This window comes from Mustelus asterias, chromosome 13 (assembly GCF_964213995.1).
Source record: "Mustelus asterias chromosome 13, sMusAst1.hap1.1, whole genome shotgun sequence".
Taxonomy (NCBI): domain Eukaryota; kingdom Metazoa; phylum Chordata; class Chondrichthyes; order Carcharhiniformes; family Triakidae; genus Mustelus; species Mustelus asterias.
This window is the reverse complement of record NC_135813.1, coordinates 14,301,216-14,314,853: the sequence shown is the minus strand read 5'-3', so window position 1 is coordinate 14,314,853 and position 13,638 is coordinate 14,301,216. Positions and strand designations below refer to the sequence as shown.

General features: G+C 45.0%; 1 protein-coding gene across 1 annotated transcript in view; it reads right to left on the bottom strand.

The window, feature by feature from the left end:
• Window positions 1-1,665: 1,665 nt before the first annotated feature.
• The window catches only part of LOC144503084 (tetratricopeptide repeat protein 16-like), a 58,653-nt gene continuing 46,680 nt past the window's right edge, over window positions 1,666-13,638 (bottom strand). Inside the window, 3 exon segments of the mRNA XM_078227585.1 lie at window positions 1,666-1,846; window positions 5,461-5,590; window positions 10,927-11,069. Of these exon segments, the coding sequence (XP_078083711.1) occupies window positions 1,682-1,846; window positions 5,461-5,590; window positions 10,927-11,069 (438 nt within the window). The 3' untranslated portion in view covers window positions 1,666-1,681.

Genomic DNA, 13,638 nt, shown 5'->3' with positions numbered 1-13,638 from the left:
AGGTTAGGGGCACTGGAGGTGCACATCCAGATATCTTTTAAAATGAGTTAAGGATTTCTACCTCTGCTATTGTGGTGCTGAGCCCAAAATAAAATTGGACATTTGAGATTAAAGAATTGGGCACTCGAAATTAAACTACAGGCACTCCAGCAAATAGCCTGCAGAAAATCAGACCTGGCCAAAGTTCAAATATACTGAACTCAGACAGGCTGCTGGGGCATGGCTGGATCTGCCCTATCAATAACCCATCAAGTCATCATTGCTCCTATTTGACATTCCCCAGCCTATTGTCCGTGGCCTAGGTGGGGCCAGACTCCAAGGCATCCGGGGCGGGCTCAGGTATCCTGTCAACAAGTCATCAACTAGACCATTGAGCGCTGAGACCCCCCCCCACCCTCTGAGGCCCCATTGGTAGAAGGCCAAAGGCAAGTGGGAAAAGCGTAAGGCCACAGGGAGATAGAAATAGGCATTCCAGAAACCTTGGGAGTGAAGACGGGAGACGACTGAGACTGGACCAGAGAAGGAAGGAAGGAAGCAAATGAAGAAATGGCCAGTGAGAATCACCTTCGTGAAGACGAACCAAAGGGACTCACGGTCCGGATCGACAGCCTACCAAGCCATCCTTACGGATAGTATCCTGGGTGTCTCTTGTATACATCATGGGTAATTTACAGATTAACTATATTTAATAAAGTTTGTTGCATTATATCCGTGTCCGTACTTTGTTCTCATAAATAAAGGGGCCTGGGTAAAACTTTGATTAAGAAGCTGGTTGGAGTATCTGAATTGGACAGATACAACACTACCTGTTCAGGTAGTGAGTTCCAGGCCCCCCTGCACCCTTCTGAATGAAAAAAGTTATCTTCCCCTCTAATCTCTCTCCCGATCACTTTGAATCTGTAAATCTATGTCCCCCAGTCACTGACCTCTCTCTCCCCATCCACTCCAGCCAGGCCCCTCACAATTCTGATAATCTCAATCAAATCTCCCCTCAGCCTCCCCTGTTCCATGGAGTCCTTCATCAAGAGCTGTTTTTGCAATATTCTAGCTTGGCGAAGAGAGACTAAAATAGGCATGTGGGAAGTAGTGGGAGCTGGTGGTTTATTGGAGTTGGAATTCTTTTGGTGAGGGGAAAATGGCAAAATCTATTGAGTCCGGAATGTCACATTATTCAGGATAATGATCTTCATTGGGCGTTGCAGGGCCAGCATTTATTCCCAATCGCTGAAGGTATTTAGGCCAGACCAGGTAAGGACATTAGTGAACTAGATGGGTTTTTACAAATGGTGACAATGGTTTCGTGGTTATCTTTTGAATACAGATTTTTTTGCTGGAATTTTACCCACCCGAGGCTCGTAAGATCTCGCCCGAGGGCCAACGGAGAATGTCATTCTGTGAGCCCCGCCCACCCCGGAATCGGTAAATGCCGGTAAAGTTCCAGCATTTATCTCACTATCTGCCATGGATGGAATTTGAACCCGGGTCCCCAGAGCATTACCCTGGGTCTCTGGATTACTAGTCCAGCGACAATACCACTACTCCACTGTCTCCCCTAGGGAGCTGTAGTACAGCACAAGCACACTTGAGGTTTAAAATATCTATTTATTCAGTAGTCCATCAGCAAACATTAACAACATTTTTTGTATTAGTTGAATTGACTGACAGTAGAAGCTGTGAAGGGCTATTTGATTTCTTCAGTATTGTCTGTACAAAGGGAGCGAAACTCCTTCCAGTTGCTTGTCTTGTCGGGTGAGTTGTGAGGATGCTTTAAAATCATACTAATATTTGGCCTGTCGATCAGCAGAGGTTTCCGGTAATGAAGGGACTTTCTGATTTCTTGAGTTAGCTGCACCAACACAGAAAAATGTATTGTCTGTTAGACGTGGTTACAGGCCCCAGATAATACATGTTAAACGACAAGCCTTACTGATGAGAAACACCCATTCTCAAACTGCTTCCCATTCACTTAAAGAAGGAAGTAAAGTCCCCTGTATGTCCAGACACTCTACGAAGTCTCACAACACCAGGTTAAAGTCCAACGGGTTTATTTGGTAGCACAAGCTTTCGGAGTGTCACTCCTTCTTCAAGTGAGTCACCTGAAGAAGGAGCGACACTCCGAAAGCTCGTGCTACCAAATAAACCTGTTGGACTTTAACCTGGCGTTGTGAGACTTCTTATTGTGCTTACCCCAGCCCAACGCCGGCATCTCCACATCATGTCCAGGCACTAATATGCTTTCCAAGTGGGAATAGGCTCTCAACCTGGTCTGAAATGAACTTTCCCAATCTTGATTTCAGTAGAGCTGTTCCTCAGAACTCCCTGTGGTGGAGATGTTACTCCAAGCAAGAAGCAGACCTATTCTAGAAGATTTCATACAGGTAAACATCGACAGAGGGACACTGTTCAGGAGGGGGCACCTCAGCTAACTTTTCCCTTCTGTAATCCAGCAGAATAGAGGTTATCTGCAGCATCCCCAGTTATATCATGGCTGCAATGTAGTTCAGTACAGACCAGGGAATGAACCTAGCACCTTAGGATTTGTGTGGTTTAAAAAAACAAAGAAGAACAGTACAGCACAGGAACAGACCCTTCGGCCCTCCAAGCCTGCGCCAATCACGTTGTCCTATCTAGACCAACCACTTGTATCTCTATTCCCCCTCTGTTTATGTGTCTATCCAGATAAGTCTCAAATGTCGCTAACGTGTCTGCTTCAACCACCTCATTTGGCAGTGCATTCCAGGCCCCCACCACCCTCTGTGTAAAAAATTTCCGTAAGAAGTTTAACAACACCAGGTTAAAGTCCAACAGGTTTATTTGGTAGCAAAAGCCACACAAGCTTTCGGAGCTCCAAGTCCTTTCTTCAGGTGAGTGGGAATTCTGTTCACAAACAGGGCATATAAAGACACAGACTCAATTTACATGAATAATGGTTGGAATGCGAATACTTACAACTAATCAAGTCTTTAAGAAACAAAACAACGTTTTAACAAACAAAACAACGCCGGCATCTCCACATCAAACAATTTCCCCCGCACATCTCCACTGAACCTTTCCCCCCTTATCTTGAACTTGTGCCCCCTTGTAATTGCCATTTCTGCCCTGGGGAAAAGCTTCCAACCGTTCACCCTATCTATACCCCTCATAATTTTATAAACTTCTATTAGGTCGCCCCTCAGCCTCCGTCTTTCCAGGGAGAACAATCCCAGTTTATTTAATCTCTCCTCATAAAAGCACAGGAGAGTACAGCACAGATGAAGCCATTTGACCCATCGAGTCTGTGTTGGTTATTTTGAAGAGGAATCCCACTCTGCCATTCTTTTCCCATGCGCCTGAATTCTTTCTCAATTTTTATCATTAAATTCCCCTTTTAAGGTTCTGTTTGAATTCACATCTGTCACCTTATCGATGAATTCCAAATCCTAACCACTTGTTACATAAAGTTGTTTTTCCTCACGTTGTCCCTGGCTCTTTATCAATCGTCTCCAATCTGTGCCCTCAGTTAACACTGGAAAAAGTTTCTCTTTATTTGCTCCAATTAAACCCTTCCTGATTTTAAATGCTACGACTGAATTTTCTCTCTGCTCTGGGGAAAACAGCTGAGGAGACCTAGTGGCGCAGTGGGTAGCATGCCTACCTCTGGGCTAGAATATCCTGGTTCAAATCCTTCTTCAGGACTTGATGGCCATGGAAGATGTGTTCACAACACAGCCAAACAGGTTGAGTATCTGTAATTCCTTCCAATACACCTGATGGCAGACATAGAGTGGGAGGGATTTCTAGTCAGCCACACTGCGGAAGACAGGAACAAACCACTGCAGTACTTTGCTGAGTATAATCATGGACCAATCCAGTGGAGGTCCATGGTTGCTAACAATTCTCTTCAGGTATGGTGCCTGAACAAGGAGGAGGAAAGAAACTAGCTTCTCCAGACTATTTACATAACCATAGTCCCACATCATAGAAATCATAGAAAGAGGCCATTCGGCCCATCGAGTCTGCACCGACCACAATCCCACCCAGGCCCTACCCACATATCCCTACATATTTACCCACTAATCCCTCTAACCCATGCATCTCAGGACACTAAGGGCAATTTTTTTTAGCATGGCCAATCAACCTAACCCTAATCTTTGGTCTGTGGGAGGAAACCGGGAGCACCCGGAGGAAACCCACGCAGACACGAGGAGAATGTGCAAACTCCACACAGACAGTGACCCAAGCCGGGGTTCGAACCCAAGTCCCTGGAGCTGTGAAGCAGCAGTGCTAACCACTGTGCTACCGTGACGCCATTGAGCTACCGTTCCCTTGAACCGTTCGAGTAAATCTCTTATGTATCCTCTCCAAAGACTTCAAAACACTCAAAATCTTGCACCTTACTCCAGTTGTTTTACACTTGCATCGATCTTATGAGGGCACAGAGGCAAGTGTGAACAACACTGTCAGGGTCCAATTCCAATTCTCTTCCCGTACCTAGTGGTGCACTAAGGCAGACTTTCATCTGTTCCCATGGGTAGTAATTCCTGGAACAGGTCACAAATCTGTCACCAGTGGCTTATAGCTTGAGGAGTGTCACTCCACATCAAATGTGGCTGATCAGGAGTCACTCCTGCTCTTATCACCAGCCACTGGCATGTTTGAAAGAATTTGCATGTTGACACTCAACCTGTTTGGCCACATTACGAACACACTGCCTTGGCCATCAAGTCCCTGGATGGGACCCGAACCCTGAGCTTCTGGCTCAAGAGGCAGGGAACAGAATAGAATCCCTACAGTGCAGAAGGAGGCCGTTCGGCCCATCAAGTCTGCACCAACTCTCTGGCAGAGCATCTTACCCAGGCCCACTCCTCGCCCTATCCCCATAACCCCATGCATTTACCATGGCCAATCCACCTAACCTGAACATTTTTTGGACTGTGGGAGGAAACCGGATCACCCGGAGGAAACCCACACAGACACGGGGAGAATGTGCAAACTACACACAGAGTGGAATCGAGGCCTGAAACGAACCCGGGTCCCCGGCGCTGTGAGGCAGCAGTGTCAACCACTGTGCCGCGGGTGCCCCTAAAAGGGCAAATCCCTTTTTTGGCCAATGACATTGGTTAGCACTGCTGCCTCACAGCACCAGGGACCCGGGTTCGATTCCCGGCTTGGGTCAGTGTCTGTGCGGAGTCTGCACGTTTTCCCAGTGTCTGTGTGGGTTTCCTCCGGGTGCTCCGGTTTCCTCCCACAGTCTGAAAGACGTGCTGGTCGGGTGCATTGGCCGTGCTAAATTCTCCCTCAGTGTACCCAAACAGGCGCCGGAGTGTGACAACTAGGGGATTTTCACAGTAACTTCATTACAGTGTTAATGTAAGCCTACTTGTGACTAACAAATAAACTTTACTTTGACAGCTACCACCACAGAAACTAAAGTTAGACCCCCCCCCTCCTTCTTAAAGTAACAGTTCAAATTGTCCTCACCATTTTCTTCCTCTTTGTGATTTCTTCAAACTGATCTAATTCCTTTATACAAGATGCAAATTCGCTTTTTGCCTTCTTTGTGCCAGCAATCTCACCGGCCGGGTGCTTCGGTTGTGTTGGAAGGGCCGGTCTGCAATGTACACAGAGTAAAGTGCCGAGTTAAATTGCTTCCTCATTTGAGAGTTTAGAAGAGAGAAGCACAGCAGGTTTGAAGCAATACCCCTGTCATAATGTGCTGCCAATTGCCCCTGTTTTGTTTGCCAGTGTGTGTTTTGGCATCATGAATTAGCATTGAAAAATTACTGTAAAAAGCAGGCTTTAAGTATAAATTTCCGTCAATTCTAACTGAGAAAAGTAGTGAAAACTGTGCTTAAAATATGCTTATTTCTTCATAATGACGTAAAGGCCTTCAAGTATTAAATTTTAAATGGATTTAATTGGTCATTTAGGGCATGATTAAAGAGACTAATTCACAGTGGCACAGTGGTTAGCACTGCTGCCTCACAGCGTCAGGGACCCGGATTCAATTCCCGTTTGTGTGGAGTCTGCACATTTTCCCGTGTCTGTGTGGGTTTCCTCTGGGTGCTCCGGTTTTCTCCCACAGTCCGAAAGACGTACTGGCTAGGTGCATTGGCCGTGCTAAATTCGCCCTCAGTGTACCCGAACAGGCGCTGGATTGTGGCGACTAAGGGATTTTCACAGTAACTTCGTTGCAGTGTTAATGTAAGCCTACTTGTGACAATAAATAAATAAAATAATAAAATTAATTCAGCTATGGTGCTATTAAGGGATAAATATTGGTCTGGACACCCAAATTGCTCTTGTTTAAATAATGTCTTTGGGAGCTTTACTCATTCTCCCATCCACCCTGAGCAGGCAGATTAGTCTCAGTTTGGGACCTGATCTCAGAAGTGGCATCCCTGACTGTGTGGCACTCATGATGTGGAGATGCCGGCGTTGGACTGGGGTAAACACAGTAAGAAGTTTAACAACACCAGGTTAAAGTCCAACAGGTTTATTTGGTAGCAAAAACCACACAAGCTTTCGAGGCTCTGAGCCCCTTCTTCAGGTGAGTCACCTGAAGAAGGGGCTCAGAGCCTCGAAAGCTTGTGTGGTTTTTGCTACCAAATAAACCTGTTGGACTTTAACCTGGTGTTGTTAAACTTCTTACTGTGTGGCACTCCCTCAGCTCTGCCTGAATTATCAGTCTGAAAGGTGCGCTCAGGTCTTTGGCAAAGCTTGAACTCACGACGCTGGGTAACAAGGCGGCCAGTGAGCTGAGCTGATGGAACCCGACAGAAAACCTTAGAACAACCAAAAGAGAAAATGCTGGAAAATCTCAGCAGGTCTGGCAGCTGACGTTTTGAGTCCAGGTGACCCTTTGTCAAAGCTGATGCTGCCAGACCTGCTGAGACTTTCCAGCGTTTTCTCTTTTGGTTTCAGATTCCAGCATCCGCAGTAATTTGCTTTTAAACCTTAGAACAAATCTTACTGAGATGCCAAAGGGCAAGCTTTATAGCTTTATAAATGTTGCAACAGCCCTGGGTGGGAGATTGAAGCCGTTTTGTTGACTGTTACTAATTATCTCCAACTGCAGAGATAATTATGTTTGCTGCTTAGGCAAAATTTGAAGACTTTATCAGGTGCTCACACTGATCCTGGCAATTGGAACTGGGACAGGAATTTGCCTCGATTGGTGGGGGCAGTTGAGTCTGGCTACATGACTTCGGAAAGAAAAGCGTTTTATTGGAAACAGGAGCTCAAGAGTGGGAAGAACCCTTCCTTACATATAATCCCTCAAGCAATGGGGCATTGTATCTTTGAAAGTATAAAAGGAAAAACATCTCTTGGAGATATGAAATCTCTGTTCCGCTGCAATATGTTGGTGGAAATATTAAGTCACTGCAAGTTGAAAAGTTGCAGACACTGTAACGTGTGTGTACAGTATGTTGATACACCCAATAAGGTTTACTAGTGCAAATTTGTTTCAAATCTTAGCTGTCCAAATTTACACTTTGTGAGGAGGGGCATTCAGCATCACTGCACATGGTTGCAACTAAATATATCTATATATATATATATATATAACATATATATCTCCAAATTCATTCAATCTTTGGAAAGGGGGCCCTAATTTGAAAAAAGCTAAACCTGATAGAGAAGTTACATCAGTATTTTATTTTGCTGTAAAGTTGGGTGACTGGTATGATGGGAAGGGGTTACAAATCCTTTGCCCTAACATTCCCACTCCAGGGAGGTTACTGACAGCACTCAAGCATAGCAGATACCACAGTAGCTCAGAGCGCGCCCCCCCCAATTATAAACCGGCTTGGAGCTGGGCTGCTCACGAGGCTGATACAAGTCCAATGCAAGTAATTCAAATAAAGTAAACAAAATACTGGAATCTGAAACAAAAACGGAGAATGCTGGAAAAAAACTCAGCAGGTCTGGCAGCATCTGGAGGGAGAGAGAAAAACAGAGTTAAAGTTTTGAGTGGCTCTTCAACAGAATTAAAGAAAGGCAAAAGGTACCGGTAATTCTAAAATGTTTTCAGATACAAATCCAGCCACCGACTGATTAGAAATGAATGTCACCGTTAAAGTTTTGGAAAATTGCAGCATTGAGATGTGGATCAGTCAGTGATTGTATTGGCGTTCAATGTTTGGGAATTTCTGGGGGCTCCAGGAGATTGGACATGGAGGGGCTGTGTGGTTGCAAAGTTATTTTTATCCTGGATAGTTTATCCATAGAGGTAGTGGATTAAAGGCAGCGTCATTGGCCCATGGTAAGTTCTCTTGGGTGAAAGACCATTGCAACCCAAGTAAGTTTGCCTTGGGTTACCCTTTGATGTTGACTGTCTGTATAGTCCCGATTTACCACCTGGTTTTCAGCGTCAAGGGAGGATTTAAAGTTTAAAGTTTAAGTTGATTTATTGGTGTCACAAGTGGGCTTACATTAATTAACACTGCAATGAAGTTACTGTGAAAATTCCCTAGTCACCACACTCCTGCGCCTATTCAGGTACACTGGCTGCGGCCACGACGTGCAGTCTCTGTTTAAATTACTGTCGCTCAGTGAGTCCACTCCCGCTGGACATAAGCAGGAGACTGAGATCCCTCCCAACAATCAGAGCCCAGCTTACCGCACAGCCTCACCCACTTCACTGACCGATCACTGGCGGCTTGGGGGAGGGGGGGTGGTCACATGGCTTCTGATTTGCACCCAGGCGGGTGTTAATAGTCGGGGTATCCCTTTGCCTGCCTGGAGGTGGGGCTGCTGTATCCGGTCAGGGGACTAGCCCGGAAAATGGGAATGTGTGGTTACCCTGGTGTGGAAGGAGTTAGGATAACCATGTAGTGAGAACCCAATAGACAGTCTTGAAGCAGGATGGGTCCAATTTGAGACATATAGTCCGAGCAATAGTAATAAAGTAAAGTGTAAAGTTTATTTATTAGTCACAAGTAAGGCTTACATTAACACTGCAATTAAATTGCTGTGAAAATCCCCGAGTCGCCGCACTCCGGCGCCTGTTCAGATACACTGAAGGAGAATTTAGGATGGCCAATCCACCTAACCTGCACATCTTTGGGAGGAAACTGGAGCCCCCGGAGGAAACCCACGCAGGCACGGGGAGAACGTGCAAGCTCCACACAGACAGTGACCCAAGCCAGGAATTGAACCCTGGCGCTGTGAGGCAGTGGTGCTAACCACTGTGCCACCATGCCGCCCCATAAGTATTGAACTGAGGAACTTGGGCCAGAGCCCATAATCTAAAGGTCAATAGAATTGGGAACTGCTGGTGCCGTCAATACAGTTCAGGTATTGATGGAAGTGTAGAAAAGGTTAACAATGATACAACATTGCATTGGCCATGCTAAATTGCCCCTTAGTGTCCCCGGATGCAGAGGTTAGAGGGATTAAAGGGGTAAATACGTGGGGTTACAGGGATAGGGCCCAGGTGAGTTTGTTGTCGATGCAGACTCGATGGGCCGAATGGCCTCCTTCTGCACATTAGGGTTTCTATGATTCTATGATTTCTATGAACACCATCAGTGACTTGTGGAATCTGGTAATTCTACATAAGGCAAGGGAAGGGGCGAGTGACGCCTTGTTAATTCCCTTAATCCCTTATTATCTGGCAGGGGTCAGTGGTTTGCAATTTGCCCAAAGGAAATCGGAACACAAGAGGAATTCTCCGAATTGTTTGAACCAGCATTCTTACTCCCAGCATGAATGATCGTATCCGATTCAACACCCTTGCTGGAGACACAGGGCGGTCTTTCTCGTCCTGAAACCCTAAAATCCTGCCCAAGGTCAACGGACCTTCCCACGCTCCGCCCCTCGCCCGCTCCGATTCCCGTGGCAGGCAGGCTGGTAAAATTCCGGCCTAAGACTTTCAAACCAGGGCAATGCGATTGTTAGAGCAACTGTGGGCACTGCAGTAGTCGGGGCCTTGGATTAGCAACACGGAACTTGTAAGTTCAAATCCCAAGACAACAAGTGAAATCTGATATCTGTGTGATAGAAAATGACCGTGAAAACTGCCAGATTGTTGCAAAAAGCCAACTGATTCACTCAGCCTACAGGAACGAGAATTTGATCTCTACGTGCGAGTCCGTTCCCATTCCTTATCGATGACTCTTAATGTTTCTGGGAAGGTAGATGTCACTCAAGCACAACTTAATTTAAAAAATCTCTACGCTGGTTTGATTAGGGATCAGGCTGACACTAAGCCTTTAAAACCGGCACGGTAGCGCAGTGATTAGCACTGCTGCCTCACAGCGCCAGAGATCCGGGTTCGACTCCCGGCTTGGGTCACTGTCTGTATGGAGCTTGCACGTTCTCCCCGTGTCTGCGTGGGTTTCCTCCGGGTGCTCCGATTTCCTCCCACAGTCTAAAAGACGTGCTGATTAGGCCATGCTAAATTCTCCCTCAGTGTAACCCCAACAGGCGCCAGAGTGTGGCGACTAGGGGATATTCACAGTAACTTCATTGCTGTGTTAATGTAAGCCTACTTGTGACACTAAAAAATAAACTTTAAACATTAATAAAAATCTATACAAATGATCAATTCCATTCAATGACAAAGATTTATAGAAGATGAAACTTGGCATTGTTCGCATGGCAAAGCCTAATTGTGGAAGAGATAGCAGTAACTACGAAAAAGTACTTAACTGAGGAATCTGAACCAGGCCTCATAATGTCGGACAGGTTGAAAAACACGGAGATGGAGCCAAGTTAAATCAAGAAGTGACTAGGTGATGCCAAGCGTGGATTTCAATTTAAAGATTGTCGGGCGATTGGCACATCGAGAGAGGTGAGGAGTTTTGGGATACTGAGAAAAATTTAGGAAGTAGCGATTCCAACACATTGATGATGCAGGGAAGAGACAGATGGAACAGTGTATTTCGAACTTTGGAATAACTTCAAACAACTTGCAACTGTGATGAAAAACCAGAGTTGTACCTGTGCTGAAGCATTTTCATGTCGCGAGGTGCATAGGACTGGAGGCTGGCATTTAACTTTGCTCTTGCAGACGTCACAATTTTACTGGCCAAAATCTCATCCCTGGACTTTCCAGGGAAGAGGTGTGAGAGAAGCGGAATAACCTAAACAGAAGAGATGTAGAGGGAGGAATTGATCCAATTACTGCCATGAATTCATAAGTGTTAGAGGAGTTCAGAAAACCCTGGGATTTAAAAAACGAATCAGATTACTAAACGAGGGAAATTAACTTAGAATAAGGACAACAATGTGCCTTATACTTATTTTATACAAAGGTACTACTTGCACAGACACTCACAAAACTACTGCAATGGAAATTAAACATATATTTTAGTCTTAAACACATATTTTTGAATATATTGTGCACCTTGGCCAAAATGCAAACTGCCCTGGAGCATAATGGGAAGAGCAAACTAGACAGGCCACATTTTGTGGGAACAATGAGCCATAGAAGTCATGGAGAGTTCAAATTCTCATACTCTAGAAAATTAATAGAAGTATTCACAAAGTATATAAAGTATTCAATTCCACTGATTAAAATAGTCAATTCTTACTGATTTGGAATCACGAGCTTTCAGAGCACTGATCACCTGATGAAGGAGCAGCGCTTGTGATTCCAAATAAACCTGCTGGACTTTAAACTGGTGTTGTGAGATTTCTTTATGTGCCCACTTAGTCCAATGCCAGCGTCTCCACATGCTGATAATAAGGCGGAATGAGACAGTGGGAACTCTGTGGCTTACGGTGAGAAAGCAACCTATGAACCTTACGGATTTATGGAAGTGAGGTTGCTTAGTAACAGTGGGTAGGACCTTCCGGGTCCTCTAGACCAATGAATTCCTAATTCTGCTCGGAGGTAGAATGTAATTGGCTGAGGTAAATAATGTGTACTAATGTGAGTGGCGCATCCAGTTAGGGTAACAGAGTAGATGAGAGAAGTGAATTTCTGAAAATGTACAACTGTTTTGCCATTGCATTGTAAACTTCAGAAAGGAGTTGGCGTGTCCTGCCTTTCTCCCAGTATGTGTTGGTCAATTAAAAACGTCTTTAACCAGCGTACTGTCGTTCGCGAGTCTTTGTGTTTAGCTCAATACTTAGCACCTGAGGAAAAAAAAACCCTGCTTCAATAAGGAAAGATTCAAAGACCTGGGGAGCATTAACCAAGGTTTAACATATCTGCCTGACTCAGTCAATGTAATTTTCTCGTGTGAGTGAAGAACACATCTAAACAACCACTTCAAGAAATAATTCATTCAGATTATTTTAAACATTCAGAATCAGAATTGTGATCTATTGGATATTAAAGAATTTCCAGAGAATTCTGGAAGGATGTGATTGCACTAGAGGGGTTACGGAAGAGATCCACCAGGATGTTGCCTGGGTTGGAGCATTTGAGCTATAAGGAGAGATTGGATAGGCTTGGATTGTTTTCTTTAGAGCAGAGAGGCTGAGGGAGGACTTATAATTGAGGAGTATAAGATTATGAGGGGTATGGACAGGGTGAGTAGGGGGCAGTTGTTCTCCTTGGGTTGAGGGGTCAATCATGAAGGGACAGAGTTTTATGGTGAGGGGAAGGAGATTCAGAGGGGATTTGAGAAAAAACATTTTCACTCAGAGGGTGGTGGGAATCTGGAATGCACGGCCTGGGAAGTTAATGGAGGCCAGGAACCTTATAACAGTTTTAAAAAATTTGGATGAGCACTTGAAATAGCATAACATTCAAGGATATGGGACAAGTGTAGGAAAATAGGATTAGTGCGTCTTTAATGGTAGTTATTGTTGGCACAGTAAGAGTTTTATCAACACCAGGTTAAAGTCCAACAGGTTTATTTGGTACCAAATACAATATTTGGTAGCAAATACCATCAAAAACTCTTACTGTGTTCACCCCAGTCCAACGCCAGCATCTCCACATCAGTTATTATTGGCACAGACTTGATGGGTCAAAGGGCCTTTTCTGCACTCTATGACTCTATGGTCGGGATTTTACAACCTCGCTCAGGTGAGGCTCGTAAAATCCTGCCCGAGACCAACGGAGAATTCCGTTCTGCAAGCCTCACCTGCCCCGAGTCTAGGGCGGGCGTGCCGGTAAGATTCCGGCCTATGACTCTAATTCTCAGCAAGCATTCGCTCCCAATGATCCAAAACATGACCTTATGTGTTATTGTTCTAAGATGTTTTTTCTGGGCAGTCAGCATTACCTCTGTGAGAGGATGGAATACATCCATGATCAGTGGGCTATATAGATGCGGCTTCAAAGGGACGTGGCTACAGGAGAAGGCCATTCAGCCCATTGAACCTATTTTTTCATACCATTATTTCCTAAATATCTATCAATCCTCCTCCTTAAAATATGCCAATTGGACTGTACATTTTTTTTATTCATTGGTCATGGGCGTTGCTGGCTGCCCAGCATTTATTGCCCATTCCTGGTTGCCCGAGAGCAGTTGAGAGTCAACCACATTGCTGTGTCTCTGGAGTCACACGTAGGCCAGACCAGGTGAAGACGGCAGATTTCTTACCTTAAAGGACATTCGTGAGCCAAATGGGGTTTTTCCAACAATCAATGGTTTCACAGACATCAGGTACATCTTAATTCCAGATACATTTATTGAATTCAAATTCCACCATCTGCTGTGACGGGATTTGAAACCAGGTCCCCAGAACAATAGC